The sequence below is a fragment of the Cherax quadricarinatus genome, chromosome 2, assembly GCF_038502225.1.
Source record: "Cherax quadricarinatus isolate ZL_2023a chromosome 2, ASM3850222v1, whole genome shotgun sequence".
Taxonomy (NCBI): domain Eukaryota; kingdom Metazoa; phylum Arthropoda; class Malacostraca; order Decapoda; family Parastacidae; genus Cherax; species Cherax quadricarinatus.
In genome coordinates this window covers 12,655,821-12,675,560 of record NC_091293.1, presented here as the reverse complement: position 1 = coordinate 12,675,560, position 19,740 = coordinate 12,655,821, and the positions used below count along the sequence as shown (strand labels likewise).

The 19,740-nt window shown below is 44.1% G+C and overlaps 1 protein-coding gene across 3 annotated transcripts in view; it reads right to left on the bottom strand.

Annotated features, from left to right (window-relative positions):
• The window catches only part of LOC128694719 (zinc finger protein on ecdysone puffs), a 144,147-nt gene that overhangs the window by 31,889 nt on the left and 92,518 nt on the right, over window positions 1-19,740 (bottom strand). For all 3 annotated transcript variants that reach the window (XM_070087367.1, XM_070087363.1, XM_070087372.1), the window contains 2 exons: window positions 16,554-16,673; window positions 5,198-5,340 (listed from right to left, as the gene is read on the bottom strand). In XM_070087367.1, coding sequence (XP_069943468.1) covers window positions 5,198-5,340; window positions 16,554-16,673 — 263 coding nt within the window. The remainder of the gene's footprint in view (window positions 1-5,197; window positions 5,341-16,553; window positions 16,674-19,740) is intronic.

Sequence of the window (19,740 nt, the reverse complement as noted above, 5' to 3'; positions counted from 1 at the left end):
TAACACCCCTCCTTCAGAGTGCAGGCACTGTACTTCCCATCTCCAGGACTCAAGTCCGGCCTGCCGGTTTCCCTGAATCCCTTCATAAATGTTACTTTGCTCACACTCCAACAGCACGTCAAGTATTAAAAACCATTTGTCTCCATTCACTCCTATCAAACACGCTCACGCATGCCTGCTGGAAGTCCAAGCCCCTCGCACACAAAACCTCCTTTACCCCCTCCCTCCAACCCTTCCTAGGCCGACCCCTACCCCGCCTTCCTTCCACTACAGACTGATACACTCTTGAAGTCATTCTGTTTCGCTCCATTCTCTCTACATGTCCGAACCTCCCATAAGCTACATTTTTCTCTTTTATCACACCTTTTACTTCATCATTCCTCTTTCCTACTGCACCCACCCTCCTATAGCCACAAACACCTGCCCCACATTCTAATACTGCATTTTTAAAACTATTCCAACCCTCTTCAACCCCCCCACTACTCATGCTTGCACTAGCCCACCTTTCTGCCAATAGTTGCTTATATCTCACCCTAACTTCCTCCTCCCTTAGTTTATACACTTTCACCTCTCTTACTTCTTGTTGCCATCTTCCTTGCCCCATCTACTTCTTACTGTAACTGTAGCTGCAACTAAATAATGATCCGATATATCAGTTGCCCCTCTATAAACATATACATCCTGGAGCCTACCCATCAACCTTTTATCCACCAATACATAATCTAACAAACTACTTTCATTACGTGTTATATCATACCTTGTATATTTATTTACATTCTTTTTCATAAAATATGTATTACTTACTACCAAACTTCTTTCTACACACATCTATTATTTTTTAATATTTTTTTCTTTTCAAGTAACTTTTATGGCCTGTGAGACCAATATGAGGACTATTTTGTAAATATTTACCCTTTCTATACTACACAATAACTGCACAAACACTGTTGTCATTATATTGTTTACAAAACATGTTTACACCAATGTATTATATACACACACAGTCACAGGACATGTTTCTAGAAGTTCTGCAGCCCGTGGAAGTCTCTGAAACATGGTGTCATGCACAGTGGTGTTTTACACTCCTCACACATGTAACAAGTGTCTCTGCGTTGTTGTGGGCGTTTTTTTGTATGTGCACAGACAAAACACCTCTTCTGAGCCTTTTTCTTTGAAGCAGCAGCAGGCAATTTTGTTAGGAAGTGATCACCAGGCCTCAAATGAGAAGGTAGTTGTTGATAATTTGGTTGGCAGTTTTTTATTGCAGGCGTTGTTCCTTGGTACTTGAATATTATTTGTCTGATGACAGACAGACAAAATTTGCCAGATGGTCTTTTGTTTCTGGTCCTCATCTTATACATATAAGCATTGAGCATGGAAATGTTCAGAAGATGGAAAAATTGTTTTATGTACCACTTTAAACTCTTGCGAACACAATCAGCAAACCCAATCTGCATGTCACATTTGTCCACTGGACGCATATTGAGGGTGCAGTCCATCACAGCTGCAGGCTTTAGAATGGTTTCATTGGTCTCTCCATTCTGCCTGCCAGTGTCTGTCATTTCATTAGGGTGAACTGATGACAACAGTGTCACATCTCATTTGTCGTGCCACTGAAATGCCATGATGTCATTGGCAGCAAATGCCTGCACCTCACTTCTACGAGTGCCAGCGCCAGCGTGAACCTAGGCATATGCTTACAATTTGCATGCACTGTACCGCACACATCTGTCATGTTCACTCGCAAAAAATCACTGAGTAAGGGGTCTGTGTATCAGTTATCAGTGTATAATATATGCCCCTTACCAAGATATGGTTCCATCACTGTTCTAACCACAGCACCAGAGATGCCCAATAACTTCCTGGTATTCTGCAATGTATTACTTCCAGTGTACACAATAATATCCAATACAAGACCACTGTAGCAGTCACAAACCACAAACAACTTTATACCAAACCGTTTCCTCTTGCTTGGTATATACTGCTTGGACGACAGTCTACCTTTGAACACAATCCAAGACTCATCAATAACAAGCTTCCTGAAGGGATAAAAATACATACTGAATTCGTTTCAGATACACAAACACATTCCTAATCTTATATAACCTGTCGTTTCTGTCAGGCCTGGTTCTGTCTGAGAAGTGTAGCATATGCAATAGTAGCTCAAATCGATTCACTCGTATATCATGAAACCTGGGGTTGCAATCAGGCGGTCTGTCGACCAGTATGATTTGACACTGTGCTTATGCACATGTGGCATAAGCATTATTGTGGCAAAGAAAAGATGCATCTCAGCCACAGTTGTCTCTTTCCACTGGTGTAGGTGTGATTTTGGCAAAAGTATTGTTTGCCATGGTGTAATCGAAGTATCTGTTGCTTTCCCCGACAATAATTTCCATCAGGGGTTCGTCAAAGTATAACTCGAAACATTCTAGTTCAGTGGCATTGCTCCCAAGTGGACAAGATGGCCGTGTTCTACTTTGACTTTCATCAAACTGATGGGGATTGGGAACAAAACCGTCAGCTTCCGGCCAATCCCAGGTGCGGTCTGCTGGTGGGTAATGGATATTCATAGGTGGTTGTGGAAGTTGTGGTTGTGGAAGTTGTGGTTGTGGAGGGTGGTGTGGAGGGTGGTGTGGTGGGTGGGTGGGTGGGTGGGGGATGGTGGCCTTTGTTGTAGTTCAGTTGAGGCAGCGGCGTGGGTAGCAGCATGGCCCACTGTTGGTGCCTCACGGCTGGCACCACCACTACCACCACCAGACGCGTGCACATTTTCCATCCCAATTGCAATAATAGGATCTTCATTTTCACTATCTGTTCCTGTTGTACACCCACAGGATGTACTCCAAGATGCACTCCTTCCCCTTGGAATAGGACATGGCACACTACCAGAGCGCATATAGCGTCGTATATACTGACGCTTCACTGGAGAATATTCCACTTCACTCTCGTTACTGGAACTGTTTTCAAGAGCTTCGAGTTCATATTCACTATCACTATCATCACCAGTGCTCACATCCGAGTCATGGATATGGGAAAATATGAGTTTACTCTTTCGTTCTGGTACAACTGAACATGAACAAGACAGTCCAGTACCAGAGGTTGAAGGTTGAGGGTCATCTGGATTTTCCTCACTATAACTGGTATTATGGTCATTAGTTTCAGTCACAACCTCATCAAAACCTTGAAACTCATCTTCACTGACACTTCCATCTGTATTAGAACTGTCACTGGGGAACAAAAGTGTCCCAATTCGCCGAGGAGAGAGGCGTTTCTTACCGCAAGGCATGGTGAACAAGGTATACTAAAATGGCATTCCCACAACGCACCACTGGGTCTCCGAATTTTTTCCTACTGCGCACACTGACCACGCAGACCCATTCTCTAACATCTAGGCCTACCAGTCTTTTCCATCTTTATTTGAAGGTGCTAGAATTTATGCGTACTAGTACATGAATAACCTGAAAGGGTTAAAGGCTCTCCATTGTCATTTATCCCTGGCACCCCAAATTTACCTACTAGTCCCTCCAAAACATTTGTACCTACTTTAGCACTAAAATCCCCAACCACAAGTACTCTCACAACTGGTTCAAAACTTCCCATGCACTCACTCAACATTCCCCAAAATCGTTCTCTCTCCTCTACACTTCTGTCTTCTCCAGGTGCATAAACACTTACTGTAACCTACTTTTCACATACAACCCTTATTTTACTCCACATAATCCTTGAAATTATACATTTATATTCCCTCTTTTCCTGCCATAATTTATCCTTCAACATTATTGCTACTCCTTTAGCTCTATTTGAAACCCCTGACCTAATCCCATTTATTTCTCTCCACTGAAACTCTCCCACCCCCTTCAGCTTTGTTTCACTGAAAGCCAGGACATCCAGCTTCTTCTCATTCATAACATTAACAAACATCTCTTATTCGCACAACATCCACAATAACTATTTTATTATATACCTCTCATATCTGAACTATATGGGCTGAGACCGGTTCAGAAACACAGTTACTGGATATGTGAGGGGAAAATAAATGGGCATCTGTACTGTCATATCGCCACTGGCGACAGCATTGTAGGTTTAAAAAACGAGTCCAACGTTGTCTGGAAGTGGGACCAGACACTATGGGCTCGAATAACACCCTCCTGGGTTTCTGCGGCCATTTTAAGTTCGGTACCATGAACAATCATACCACTACCACGTTGTTGTAGGTACCACTTCATCACGCAATGATCAAGTTCCAAGCTCTATGGCTTCGCCATCACTTTCCTTCTGGCACTTTTTCCAGTTTTTGAGGCAGTAGAAAACATCCAAATGGCTGTTAAGATGTTTCGGTAATAATTTTAGAATTTTGCTGTTTCCCAGGGCCTGTTTGGATAGTGGCGAGGTTTGGATAATGGCAGGCCAGATATGCGAGGTATCACTGTATTTAGGTATGAATACTGGTCAGAGAGCCCATCTTAAGTCCGAGGTGTCGGTAAGTGAGGAGAGGCTATACAACATCAAATATGTTCAAGAGCAGAATTATGGCTGGACTCTCGCACACTTGACGAGTAGAAGTTAATAGAGTCAACTTGATGTTTTACCACTGTTGGACATACCCATGTCTTTAATTATACAACTTCAAAATTAATTATTTTCTGGAACAACTGGAATATTTTCAAGACCACTGTACTTGCTAATTTTTTCATACATTCAGTGAAGTTTTAAACAAATGCTAAATGAAAACTAACTTTTAATAAACCATCAACCTCACTCCTCATCACTATTAGCTATAAGGTGAACAAGAGTCTCAAGAACATCAAAGGCTTGGCTGTAGTTACACTTTTTTTTTTTTTTTTTTTGTAATACTGGCCATTTCCCACCAAGGCAGGATGATCCAAGGAAGAAACTTTTATCATTCAATCACTGTCTTACCAGAGGTGTGCCTACACTACAGTTAAAAAACTGCAACATCAACACTCCTCCTTCAGAGAGCAGGCATCGTACTTGTTATGCTTGTTATAAACCTAAATGTAATGATTATAAAAACATGGAAAAAAAAAAAAAAAAAAAAAAACAGCATTAAAATGGAGAACTTTCAGGAAAAAATAAAAGCTAATTCTGAAGAGTGACAATTTTTAGGAAAAGTTCCTTAAAGTGCAGCACTTGATTTATCAATAAGACTATTAATGGCATTAACTGAACTTACCTCCAATGACTTAAGGTGAGTAGCATATTTCTCATAATGTTGCAATGAAGAAAAATGGGCCAGAGTCTCACTTGGTGATTGTATCAATTTGTCTGAACATATTGTGCAGTAGAAATGAGATTTCTTTGTTATAAAATTTAAGCCTGAAAAACAAAATAACTGCATTTGGAGACTTTCTTCACCCAAAAAGTTGTTTGCACATAATAAAAATAATCTGTAGTACAATGAATCAATCTTCACCTATTAGTTCTACCCACCTAACCCAACAGTTGTGACCCTCCTTACTAATTTCTGCACAGTCAGGCCTCCTCCTCCTTGCCTCTGTCAGCAAGTCTTGCCTCTCAAACAGGAGGCCTGGTTGTCCAGTGAAGTTAACATAAGTGTTGTACAGCGCTTCTCATTAAAAAGCGATAAGTGAAAGACACCCAACTTAATTTAATGTCCAAAGAAATACCAAATTCTGGTACATTTGTCAATGAGACAAACAATTATACTGGCTTGGCAACTCAAATAAGGGACATCTCAGGATTCCTTATAGCTACTGGCAGCATCTCAGTGTCTTCTCGGCTTGTGTGTTGTCTGTGGTTCCCCTTAAACATGCGGTCATTAGCGGCGAGTCTAAACATTTTTGGTTACTAACTAGTGAGTGTGTGTGTGTGTGTGTGTGTCTGTGTGTGTCTGTGTCTGTGTCTGTGTGTGTCTGAGTGTGTGTGTGTGTGTGTCTGAGTGTGTGTGTGTGTGTCTGAGTGTGTGTGTGTGTGTGTGTGTGTGTGTGTGTGTGTGGTGTGTGTGTGTGTGTCTGTGTGTGTGTGTCTGTGTGTGTGTGTCTGTGTGTGTGTGTGTGTGTGTGTGTGTGTGTGTGTGTGTGTGTCTGTGTGTGTGTGTCTGTGTGTGTGTGTCTGTGTGTGTGTGTCTGTGTGTGTGTGTCTGTGTGTGTGTGTCTGTGTGTGTCTGTGTGTGTGTGTCTGTGTGTGTGTCTGTGTGTGTGTGTCTGTGTGTGTCTGTGTGTGTGTGTCTGTGTGTGTGTGTGTGTCTGTGTGTGTGTGTGTGTCTGTGTGTGTGTCTGTGTGTGTGTCTGTGTCTGTGGGTCTGAGTGTGTGTGTGTGTGTGTGTGTGTGTGTGTGTGTGTGTGTGTGTGTGTGTCTGTGTGTGTGTGTGTGTGTGTGTGTGTCTGTGTCTGTGTGTCTGTGTCTGTGTGTCTGTGTCTGTGTGTCTGTGTCTGTGTGTCTGTGTCTGTGTCTGTGTGTGTGTGTGTGTGTGTGTGTGTGTGTGTGTGTGTGTGTGTGTGTGTGTGTACGTACTCACCTAATTGTACTCGCCTAATTGTGGTTGCAGGGGTCGAGACTCAGCTCCTGGCCGAGCCTCTTCACTGATTGCTACTGGGTCCTCTCTCTCTCTGCTTCCTGAGCTTTGTCATACCTCTTCTTAAAACTATGTATGGTTCCTGCCTCCACTACTTCACTTGCTAGGCTATTCCACTTCCTGACAACTATGACTGAAGAAATACTTCCTAACGTCCCTGTGACTCGTCTGAGTCTTCAGCTTCCAGTTGTGACCCCTTGTCCCTGTGTCCCCTCTCTGGAACATCCTATCTCTGTCCACCTTGTCTATTACCCGCAGTATCTTGTATGTCGTTATCATGTCTCCCCTGACTCTTCTGTCCTCCAGTGTCGTCAGTCCGATTTCCCTTAACCTTTCCTCGTACGACATTCACTTGAGCTCTGGGACTAGCCTTGTTGCAAACCTTTGTACTTTCTCTAACTTCTTGACATGCTTGACCAGGTGTGGGTTCCAGACTGGTGCTGCATACTCCAGTATGGGCCTAACATACACAGTGTACAGTGTCTTGAACGATTCCTTATTAAGGTATCGGAACGCTATTCTCAGGTTTGCCAGGCGCCCGTATGCTGCAGCGGTTATTTGGTTGATGTGTGCCTCCAGTGATGTGCTAGGTGTTATGGTCACCCCAAGGTCTTTCTCCCTGAGTGAGGTCTGTAGTCTTTGTCCACCTAGCCTATACTCTGTCTGCGGTCTTCTTTGCCCCTCCCCAATTTTTACGATTTTGCATTTGGTTGGATTGAATTCGAGAAGCCAGTTACTGGACCACATGTCCAGCCTGTCCAGGTCTCTTTGCAGTCCTGCCTCATCCTCGTCCGATTTAATTCTTCTCATCAACTTCACGTCATCTGCGAACAGGGACACTTCAGAGACTGTTCCTTCCATCATGTCGTTCAATATCAAAAATAGCACTGGTCCTAGAACTGACCCCTGTGGGACCCCGCTCGTAACAGGTGCCCACTGTGATACCTCTTCACATACCATGACTCATTGCTGCCTCCCTGTCAGGTATTCCCTTATCCATTGCAGTGCCCTCCCTTTTACATGCGCCTGATCCTCCAGCTTCTGCACTAATCTCTTGTGGGGAACTGTGTCAAAAGCCTTCCTGCAGTCTAGGAAAACGCAATCTACCCACCCCTCTCTCTCGTGTCTTACTTCTGTTACCTTGTCATAAAACTCCAGGAGGTTTGTGATACAGGATTTGCCTTCCATGAACCCATGCTGGTTTTCATTTATAATCTTGTTCCTTTCCAGGTGTTCGACCACTCTCCTCCTGATAATCTTCTCCATGACTTTGCACACAATACATGTCAGAGACACAGATCTGTAGTTTAGTGCCTCGTTTCTGTTTCCTTTCTTAAATATGAGGACTACATTAGCTGTCTTCCATTTCTCAGGTAGTTGCCCAGTTTCAAGGGATGTGTTGAAGATTGTGGTTAGAGGAACGCACAGCATCTCTGCTCCTTCTCTAAGGACCCATGGGGAGATGTTGTCCGGTCCCATCGCCTTTGAGGTGTAAAGGTCACTTAAGAGCTTCTTCACCTCCTCCTCAGTTGTTCGTATGTCATCCAACACTTGTTGGTATATTCCCTCTTGATGTTCCCTTCTGTGCTGTCTTCCCACAGCCCTTCCTGTCTCTACTGTAAAAACTTCCTTAAATCTCCTGTTCAGCTCCTCACATACCTCCTGATCATTTCTTGTGAGTTCTCCACCTTCTGTCCTTAATCTGATCACCTGGTCTTTGACTGTTGTCTTCCTCCTGATGTGGCTATACAACAGTTTCGGGTCAGTCTTGATTCTCGATGCTATGTCATTTTCATACTGTCGCTGGGCCTCCTTCCTTACCTGTGCGTACTCATTCCTGGCTCTGCGACTGATCTCCCTATTTTCGTGTGTTCTCTGCCTTCTGTACTTTTTCCATTCTCTATTGCACTTTGTTTTTGCCTCCTTACACCGTCGGGTAAACCAGGGGCTCGTTCTGGTCTTCCCGTTGTTACTGTTGCCCTTGAGAATAAACCTTTCCACTGCCTCCTTGCATTTTGTTGTTACATATTCCATCATTTCATTTACTGGCTTTCCTGCCAGTTCTCTGTCCCACTGGACCTCCCACAGGAAGTTCTTCAACCCTATGTAGTCCCCTCTTTTATAGTCAGGCTTTTCCCGTTCAACTCCTGTTATTCTCTCCACTTGCAGCTCTATGTATTCAATGCACAGAACCACGTGGTCGCTAGCTCCTAGGGGACTCTCATACTTGATGTCCTCAATGTCTGAGCTGCCCAGGGTGAACACAAGGTCCAATCTTGCTGGTTCATCCTCCCCTCTCACTCTGGTAGTGTCCTTAACATGTTGGTACATGAGGTTTTCCAGCACCACGTCCAACATCCTGGCTCTCCATGTTTCGGGACCCCCATGTGGCTCCAGGTTTTCCCAGTCAATCTCCCTGTGGTTGAAATACCCCATAACCAGCAACTTTGCTCTGCTGGAGTGAGCTCTTCTTGCCACCTCAGCAAGTGTGTCCACCATTGCTCTGTTGCTCTCTTCATATTCATCTCTTGGCCTCCTGCAGTTCTGTGGTGGATTATACATCACTGCAATGACCACTGTGTTCCCCAGACTGAAGTGTACCTAGCCACTGTGTTCCCAGACTGAAGTGTACCTGCTATGTAGTCTCTTCCTCCCGTCTCATCTATGCCTTCCATTATCTCGAATTTCCATCTGTGTGTGTGTGTGTGTGTGTGTGTGTGTGTGTGTGTGTGTGTGGTGTGTGTGTGTGTGTGTGTGTGTGTGTGTGTGTGTGTGTGTGTGGTGTGAGTGTGTGTGTGTGTGGTGTGTGTGGTGTGTGGGTACGTGTGTGTGTGTGGTGTATGTGTGTGGTGTGTGTGTGTAGTGTGTGTGTGTGTGTGTGTGTGTGTGTGTGTGTGTGTGTGTGTGTGTGTGTGTGTGTGTGTGTGTGTGTGTGTGTGTGTGTGTGTGTGTGTGTGTGGTGTGTGTGTGTGTGGTGTGTGTGTGTGTGGTGTGTGTGTGTGTGGTGTGTGTGGTGTGTGTGGTGTGTGTGTGTGTGGTGTGTGTGGTGTGTGTGGTGTGTGTGTGTGGTGTGTGTGTGTGGTGTGTGTGTGGTGTGTGTGTGTGTGTGTGGTGTGTGTGTGTGGTGTGTGTGTGTGTGGTGTGTGTGTGGTGTGTGTGTGTGTGGTGTGTGTGTGTGTGGTGTGTGTGTGTGTGGTGTGTGTGTGTGTGGTGTGTGTGGTGTGTGTGTGTGGTGTGTGTGTGTGGTGTGTGTGTGGTGTGTGTGTGTGGTGTGTGTGTGTGGTGTGTGTGTGTGTGGTGTGTGTGTGGTGTGTGTGTGTGGTGTGTGTGTGTGGTGTGTGTGCGGTGTGTGTGTGGTGTGTGTGTGGTGTGTGTGTGTGGTGTGTGTGGTGTGTGTGTGTGGTGTGTGTGTGTGGTGTGTGTGTGGTGTGTGTGTGTGTGTGTGTGGTGTGTGTGTGGTGTGTGTGTGGTGTGTGTGTGGTGTGTGTGTGGTGTGTGTGGTGTGTGTGTGGTGTGTGTGTGGTGTGTGTGTGGTGTGTGTGTGGTGTGTGTGTGGTGTGTGTGTGGTGTGTGTGTGGTGTGTGTGTGGTGTGTGTGTGGTGTGTGTGTGGTGTGTGTGTGTGTGTGTGTGTGTGGTGTGTGTGTGTGGTGTGTGTGTGTGGTGTGTGTGTGGTGTGTGTGTGGTGTGTGTGTGGTGTGTGTGTGGTGTGTGTGTGGTGTGTGTGTGGTGTGTGTGTGGTGTGTGTGTGGTGTGTGTGTGGTGTGTGTGTGGTGTGTGTGTGGTGTGTGTGTGGTGTGTGTGTGGTGTGTGTGTGGTGTGTGGTGTGTGTTGTGTGTGGTGTGTGTGGTGTGTGTGTGTGTGTGTGTGTGTGTGTGTGTGTGTGTGTGTGTGTGTGTGTGTGTACTCACCTAGTTGAGGTTGCGGGGGTCGAGTCCGAGCTCCTGGCCCCGCCTCTTAACTGATCGCTACTAGGTCACTCTCCCTGAGCCGTGAGCTTTATCATACCTCTGCTTAAAGCTATGTATGGATCCTGCCTCCACTACATCACTTCCAAAACTATTCCACTTACTGACTACTCTGTGGCTGAAGAAATACTTCCTAACATCCCTGTGATTCATCTGTGTCTTCAGCTTCCAACTGTGTCCCCTTGTTACTGTGTCCAATCTCTGGAACATCCTGTCTTTGTCCACCTTGTCAATTCCTCTCAGTATTTTGTATGTCGTTATCATGTCCCCCCTATCTCTCCTGTCCTCCAGTGTCGTCAGGTTGATTTCCCTTAACCTCTCCTCGTAGGACATACCTCTTAGCTCTGGGACTAGTCTTGTTGCAAACCTTTGCACTTTCTCTAGTTTCTTTACGTGCTTGGCTAGGTGTGGGTTCCAAACTGGTGCCGCATACTCCAATATGGGCCTAACGTACACGGTGTACAGGGTCCTGAATGATTCCTTATTAAGATGTCGGAATGCTGTTCTGAGGTTTGCTAGGCGCCCATATGCTGCAGCAGTTATTCGGTTGATGTGCGCTTCAGGAGATGTGCCTGGTGTTATACTCACCCCAAGATCTTTTTCCTTGAGTGAGGTTTGTAGTCTCTGGCCCCCTAGACTGTACTCCATCTGCGGTCTTCTTTGCCCTTCCCCAATCTTCATGACTTTGCACTTGGTGGGATTGAACTCCAGGAGCCAATTGCTGGACCAGGTCTGCAGCCTGTCCAGATCCCTTTGTAGTTCTGCCTGGTCTTCGATCGAGTGAATTCTTCTCATCAACTTCACGTCATCTGCAAACAGGGACACCTCAGAGTCTATTCCTTCCATCATGTCGTTCACAAATACCAGAAACAGCACTGGTCCTAGGACTGACCCCTGTGGGACCCCGCTGGTCACAGGTGCCCACTCTGACACCTCTCCATGTACCATGACTCGCTGCTGTCTTCCTGTCAAGTATTCCCTGATCCATTGTAGTGCCTTCCCTGTTATCCCTGCTTGGTCCTCCAGTTTTTGCACTAATCTCTTGTGTAGAACCGTGTCAAATGCCTTCTTGCAGTCCAAGAAAATGCAATCCACCCACCCCTCTCTCTCTTGTCTAACTGCTGTCACCATGTCATAGAACTCCAGTAGGTTTGTGACACAGAATTTCCCGTCCCTGAAACCATGTTGGCTGCTGTTGATGAGATCATTCCTTTCTAGGTGTTCCACCACTCTTCTCCATGATTTTGCATACTATACATGTCAGTGACACTGGTCTATAGTTTAATGCTTCATGTCTGTCTCCTTTTTTAAAGATTGGGACTACATTTGCTGTCTTCCATGCCTCAGGCAATCTCCCTGTTTCGATAGATGTATTGAATATTGTTGTTAGGGGTACACATAGCGCCTCTGCTCCCTCTCTCAATACCCATGGGGAGATGTTATCTGGCCCCATTGCCTTTGAGGTATCTAGCTCACTCAGAAGCCTCTTCATTTCTTCCTCGGTTGTGTGCACTGTGTCCAGCACATGGTGGTGTGCCCCACCTCTCCGTCTTTCTGGAGCCCCTTCTGTCTCCTCTGTGAACACTTCTTTGAATCTCTTGTTGAGTTCCTCACATACTTCACGGTCATTTCTTGTTGTCTCTCCTCCTTCCTTCCTTAGCCTGATTACCTGGTCCTTGACTGTTGTTTTCCTCCTGATGTGGCTGTACAACAGTTTCGGGTCAGATTTGGCTTTCGTTGCTATGTCATTTTCATATTGTCTTTGGGCCTCCCTTCTTATCTGTGCATATTCGTTTCTGGCTCTATGACTGCTCTCCTTATTCTCCTGGGTCCTTTGCCTTCTATATTTCTTCCATTCCCTAGCACACTTGGTTTTTGCCTCCCTGCACCTTTGGGTAAACCATGGGCTCATCCTAGCTTTTTCATTATTCCTGTTACCCTTGGGTACAAACCTCTCCTCAGCCTCCTTGCATTTTGTTGCTACATATTCCATCATCTCATTAACTGGCTTCCCTGCCAGTTCTCTGTCCCACTGAACCCCGTTCAGGAAGTTCCTCATTCCTATGTAGTCCCCTTTCTTGTAGTTTGGCTTCATTCGTCCTGGCCTTCCTGCTTCTCCCTCCACTTGTAGCTCTACTGTGTATTCGAAGCTTAAAACCACATGGTCACTGGCCCAAAGGGGTGTGTGTGTGTGTGTGTGTGTGTGTGTGTGTGTGTGTGTGTGTGTGTGTGTGTGTGTGTGTGTGTGTGTGTGTGTGTGTGTGTGTGTGTGTCTGTGTGTCTGTGTGTGTGTGTGTGTGTGTGTGTGTGTGTGTGTGTGTGTGTGTGTGTGTGTGTGTGTGTGTGTGTGGCGTGTGTGGCGTGTGTGTGTGTGTGTGTGTGTGTGTGTGTGTGTGTGTGTGTGTGTGTGTGTGTGTGTGTGTGTGTCTGTGTCTGTGTGTGTGTCTGTGTGTGTGTGTGTGTCTGTGTGTGTGTGTCTGTGTGTGTGTGTGTGTCTGTGTGTGTGTGTGTGTCTGTGTGTGTGTGTGTCTGTGTGTGTGAGTCTGTGTGTGTGTGTGTGTCTGTGTGTGTGTGTGTCTGTGTGTGTGTGTGTGTCTGTGTGTGTGTGTGTGTGTGTGTCTGTGTCTGTGTGTGTCTGTCTGTGTGTGTCTGTGTGTGTCCGTGTGTGTCTGTGTACTCACCTAGTTGAGGTTGCGGGGGTCGAGTCCGAGCTCCTGGCCCCGCCTCTTCACTGATCGCTACTAGGTCACTCTCCCTGAGCCGTGAGCTTTATCATACCTCTGCTTAAAGCTATGTATGGATCCTGCCTCCACTACATCGCTTCCCAAACTATTCCACTTACTGACTACTCTGTGGCTGAAGAAATACTTCCTAACATCCCTGTGATTCATCTGTGTCTTCAGCTTCCAACTGTGTCCCCTTGTTACTGTGTCCAATCTCTGGAACATCCTGTCTTTGTCCACCTTGTCAATTCCTCTCAGTATTTTGTATGTCGTTATCATGTCCCCCCTATCTCTCCTGTCCTCCAGTGTCGTCAGGTTGATTTCCCTTAACCTCTCCTCGTAGGACATACCTCTTAGCTCTGGGACTAGTCTTGTTGCAAACCTTTGCACTTTCTCTAGTTTCTTCACGTGCTTGGCTAGGTGTGGGTTCCAAACTGGTGCCGCATACTCCAATATGGGCCTAACGTACACGGTGTACAGGGTCCTGAATGATTCCTTATTAAGATGTCGGAATGCTGTTCTGAGGTTTGCTAGGCGCCCATATGCTGCAGCAGTTATTTGGTTGATGTGCGCTTCAGGAGATGTGCCTGGTGTTATACTCACCCCAAGATCTTTTTCCTTGAGTGAGGTTTGTAGTCTCTGACCCCTAGACTGTACTCCGTCTGTGTGTGTGTGTGTGTGTGTGTGTGTGTGTGTGTGTGTGTGTGTGTGTGTGTGTGTGTCTGTGTGTGTGTCTGTGTGTGTGTGTGTGTGTGTGTGTGTGTGTGTGTGTGTGTGTCTGTGTGTCTGTGTGTGTGTGTCTGTGTGTGTGTGTGTCTGTGTGTGTGTGTCTGTGTGTGTGTGTGTCTGTGTGTGTGTGTGTCTGTGTGTGTGTCTGTGTGTGTGTCTGTGTGTGTGTGTCTGTGTGTGTGTGTCTGTGTGTGTGTGTCTGTGTGTGTGTGTCTGTTCGTTTGTGTCTGTGTGTGTGTGTGTGTGTCTGTTCGTTTGTGTGTGTGTGTGTGTGTGTGTGTGTGTGTGTGTGTGTGTGTGTGTGTGTCTGTGTCTGTGTGTGTGTCTGTGTGTGTGTGTGTGTGTCTGTGTGTGTGTGTCTGTGTGTGTGTCTGTGTGTGTGTCTGTGTGTGTGTCTGTGTGTGTGTCTGTGTGTGTGTGTCTGTGTGTGTGTGTCTGTGTGTGTGTGTCTGTGTGTGTGTCTGTGTGTGTCTGTGTGTGTGTGTCTGTGTGTGTGTGTCTGTGTGTGTCTGTGTGTGTGTCTGTGTGTGTGTCTGTGTGTGTGTCTGTGTGTGTGTCTGTGTGTGTGTGTGTGTGTGTGTGTCTGTGTGTGTGTGTGTGTGTGTCTGTTAGTTGTGTGTCTGTTAGTTGTGTGTGTGTGTGTGTGTGTGTGTGTGTGTGTGTGTGTGTGTGTGTGTGTGTGTGTGTGTGTGTGTGTGTGTGTGTGTGTGTGTGTGTGTGTGTGTGTGTGTGTGTGTGTGTGTGTGTGTGTGTGTGTGTGTCTGTGTGTGTGTCTGTGTGTGTGTGTGTGTGTGTGTGTGTGTGTGTGTGTGTGTGTGTGTGTGTGTGTGTGTGTGTGTGTGTGTGTGTGTGTGTGTGTGTGTGTGTGTGTGTCTAGCATGGACCTGGTTGTGTAGGTTCTCTGAGGACAGTGTTCATGACATACCCACACCAATAAACCTAGAAATGGTTTATCATTTTCCCTAATTTTTCATTTAACATGTTGCAAGATTTTTATGCAAAAGTGCTCCTTGCCACACTGTAAAATGTGTTTTTGACTGGGTTCATGACAAAGACCTTTCTTCAATGACTGGCCAGGGAACTCCCCAGACATGAACCTGTGATGAGATAGAAATGTACTAGGGGTTAGGATATCATCCCACTCTCACAGCTTTAAGAGGCCATCTGTGAGTCATGGGAAATTTACTCCATGAAACCCAGAAGAAAGCAAGCCAGTCACTTCCTAGATGGTTTAAAGATCTCCTGAAGTGCATGGGATAACCTGTGGTCGTAATTTTAGCAGGGCTGATGTACTTTAACCGTTTTGGTGTGGGGTCCCACTGTTCTATTGCTTTGATGTACAGGTCGGTCCCATTTTTACATGCTATGAGGTCAGCTCATTATGTACTGCAGCATGCAGTACATAATGGGAAAAAACTGCAACCATGTTTTTTATTTACAACACTGACTTTGCTGTGCTTATTCACATGGTTTTCAGGGTTGTATTCCAAGTTTTTTGGTCTCATTTAATTGAATGGAAGATGCATTACAGACAGACAATTTTGATTGGTTTCAGGACTGAAAGTAGCTTGAAATTGAGCTGCAGGTAGAGATGTTCCTATTTGCTGATATTCCAGAGTACATAAATTATGACACTTGTCCAATGTGTGTCCAATTAGTCAGTCTAATAAGTGTTCATGAAAGTGCTGACATTATTTATGTAAGTATTGCAATAATGCAGTATTCTGCATAATAGTACATCATTTTTTTGGAGGGGGGGGGGGAGGTTAATAAAAATTCAAAATGGAAAGAAACTGTAATACAGGAGAGGCCTGAGGACATGACTAATGAACAGAGAAAGTGTTGCTTTAGTGCCAGGAATGTCTATCTTGTTTATTCTGGACTACATTACCTTAAGAAAAAGTTCCTCGTATCATTTCACATGAAAAAATATTCATATTTTTTTTAAATTCTCTGACCCCAAGAGCAAGTGTAAGATCAGGGGGTCCAACCCTGAAAGGGTTAATGATGAGCCCTCTAGTATTACTTTACTAATATTACTACAAGACAGAGTTTTAGCCCATGCCTGCATGCCACTTCTATCTTGCCCAACAAACACTTATGTTCATAACTCAAATATGATAAAATTATTTCCTCTGCCATCTGCCTTTTCCATGAACATTACTCTTGTTGTTATAAAAAAAAAAAATTCAAGAATGGAAGGCGGGGGGCAGAATAAAACAGATAATAGTATAGAGGTACAAAATTGGCGTTATGCGGGGGGGGGGGGGTGAAACTGTTAAACAGTAATTCTAAAGTTGTTCTCCAGAACCAAACTCTTAAATCTATGGCTAATACCAAGCAGATAATAGTTAACAATAAAATCAATTATTACAAAAGAAAAACTATAACTTGCCAATAGACAATTTTAGTCCTGGCTAAAGAGGCCATGATCCTTAAATATATGAAATAATTATGCAACCTTTGAACAAAATTATGAGCATCATTTAGCTGAAACCAACAATGACTTTCTGAATATACAATAGTTGTCTGGATATAAAAACTAAATAACAGGCAAATACAGCTACGTAACACACCTATAAGATTTGCAGGGTCGTATACTGGCATTCGGCTCAAGTCGAATACATTCCCATGCTTAGTATGCTTATTTTCTCTCTTCAGCTTCTCGACGGCAATGTGAAATTTACGGAAAGGTGCTGAAAAGAAAAACATGCTTACATTTAATAAAATCCAAGTAAAATAAATAAATAACCTTCAAATCAACTATGTCTGAAACTAAAAATGTTTTCAAATGAAAGACCTACCATATATTCAGTAAAAAAAAAAAAAAAAAAAAAAAAAAAGAGGGCCTCACTTTACAGTGTATCGCTAATACAACAGTTTTCAACTGTATACCCATTATTTCAACCACTTCAAGCTCAATATCAAGCTATTTTCAGTACTAAAACCAACCAATATCTCTATTTCTTAATGTATCTTTCATTCAATCAAATGAGGCCAAGAAACTGCAAATACAACCGTTAAAACCATACAAAAATATACCACAAACTCGGTGCTTTAATCCAAAAACACAGTCACAGGTTTTTTCTCTCTTATGCACTCTGTACTGCAGGATTTGTTTTACATGGTGCCCACTTACCACGTAGATCCATTCTCTCGTATCTAGGCCCAAATTTACCACTCAGCTTATTTGAGTGAGCTGAGCTCATGGTGTAGAACTACAGCTTGGACCCTGTGGACAAGGCATAGATCTACGGCCTGGATCCTCAAATGGTTAACGATTTCTTACGATGCCACAAGAGACACCAAGAATGTAATCACAGAGAAACACACCAGCTAACCCCATTACGGCAAACTTTTGTACTTCTTTCAATTACCTCTTGTTTTTTCTCTTCAAGTCCTGCTGCACTTCTAACTACTACCTTGTACTACGGGGTTCACAATAAAGAATAAATCTATAGACAAAATATGTAGTCTTGGAGATTGCTTCATGCCGAGATACATCACTAACCCCTTTAAAGTGAACTTCTTTTGTACTTCTTCCATTCTTTGCACATCCTCTTCCTACAATAAATACTGACCTCTCACCCTACATTAGGACTACAAATGTTTTAAGTAATGATTGTACTGTGTGTATTTTACTTTTTTTTTATTGTTTTTAATGCCTAGTTCTATTTTTAACATACTAAAAACATTATAAATGGTGCTAAGATGACATTAAAACAATACCTAAAAATGGATGACACAAACCCACTACCAGTGCAGTATGCATGAAACATCAGTTAGGGGCAGCTCCTTGTTTAACAGCCAATTCACTTACTGACCTACTCTTAGGAACCAAACTCGGTTGTTAAGTGAGGAGTACTTGTATTATACACAATTCAGGAGGTCCCCAAAGTGTTAGCAAGTTGAGAACTTACTGTACATCAATTTCTGAAGCTGTGTGTAAACTCAGTGTTACACCCAGCTGACCTCGACCTCCAATCACTTACAGCCTCTCCTCACTTAACGACAGAGTTCTGGTCCTTCCTATAATGGTAGTGGGTTTGTGTCAGCCATCTTTGACATTGTTTTACTGTCACCTTTGCACCATTTATAAAATTTCTGGGATATTTTTAAATGTTTATACAGTAGTGTACTGTATATTGTAATAAACAGAATAGCAGAAATCAGCTCTAATATACATTATTTAGGTATGCAAACTGGTCAGAGAGCCCCTCCGTAAGTCTGAGTCGTCGGTAAACGAGTACGTTGCTTAGTGAGGAGAGGCTGTATTTATTTTTTATTAATACATCAGCTTCTCCATGGGGAAGTGGAACAGAATTCTTCCTCCATAAGCCATGCATGCTGTAAGAGGCGGCTAAAATGCCGGGAGCAAGGGGCTAGTAACCCCTTTTCCTGTATAAATTACTAAATTTAAATAGAGAAACTTTTGTTTTTCTTTTTGGGCCACCCTGCCTCGGTGGGATATGGCCGGTTTGTTAAAAAACCAAAAAAAAGAAACAAAATTAATAATACATCAGCCATTTTTCACCATGGTAGGGTGACCCCCCAAAAAAGAAATACTTTCATCATTCACTCCACTGTCTTGTCAGAGGCGCACCTACACTACAGTTTAAAAAAAAACTAATATATCAACACCCCTCTTTCAGAGTGCAGGCACTGTACTTCCCACCACCAGGACTCCAGTCCAGATAGCCAGGTTCCCTGAATCCCTTCATAAATGCTAATTTCCTTACATTCCAACACCACATCAAGCAAAAAAAAAAAAAAAAAATTTGTCTCCACCTAAAGTTAGTACCTGACCAGCAGGGCTGTGGTTTGTACGTCGGGTTGTGTGCAGCCAACAGTAATAGCCTGTTAGATTAGACACATGTGCAACTCTTGGGTATCTTTATTGAGGAAACATTTTGCCACACAGTGGCTTCATCAGTCCATACAAAGGATAAACTTGAAGAACAGGAGGAGAATGAGGTAATCAGTCCCTCAGCCTTGAGTCAATGTGGTCGGTCTATCAATCTTGAATAGAATACGGCATAGGAGCGGAGAAGCAGCTTATAAACCGTATGGCAGGAGAGGTGCAGCAGTCATAGGTGGCGTCACATTTGTCCATTGTGGAAGGAGGTCGTGCCCAAGGGTTAGGCAAGTGAAGAATTCCCAAGTATTAAGATCCCAAGAAGTTGCAGTGGCTGACAGGATTGTAGATGAATGGTTCAAAGAACCGACATGTTGTTAAATTAGACACATGTGGTCAGTCCATCAAAATTGATGGACTGACCACATCGACTCAAGAATGAGGGACTGATTACCTCATTCTCCTCCTGCTCTTCAAGTTTATCCTTTGTATGGACTGATGAAGCCACTGTGGTGAAACGTTTCCTAAATAAAGATACCCAAGAGTTGCACATATGTCTAATTTAACAACATGTCGGTTCTTTGAACCATTCATATACAATCCTGTCAGACACTGCAACTTCTTGGGATCTTAACCCCTTGACTGTCGCAACCCCCAATCCAGAGGTGTCTCCTGGTGTCGCAAAATTTAAAAAAAAAAAAAAAAAATTATTTTTTTCTCATGAAATGATAAGAGAATCTTTTCCCGATTGTAATGACACCAAAAATACGAAATTTGATGGAAAACTGACGGAATTACGCTCTCGCGAAGTTAGTGACCTTGGCGATATTTACAAATCGGCGATTTCGCCCACTTTGAGCCCAATTTTCGGCTAATTCCTCTGTTTCAGTCGACCAAACTGATAGCTA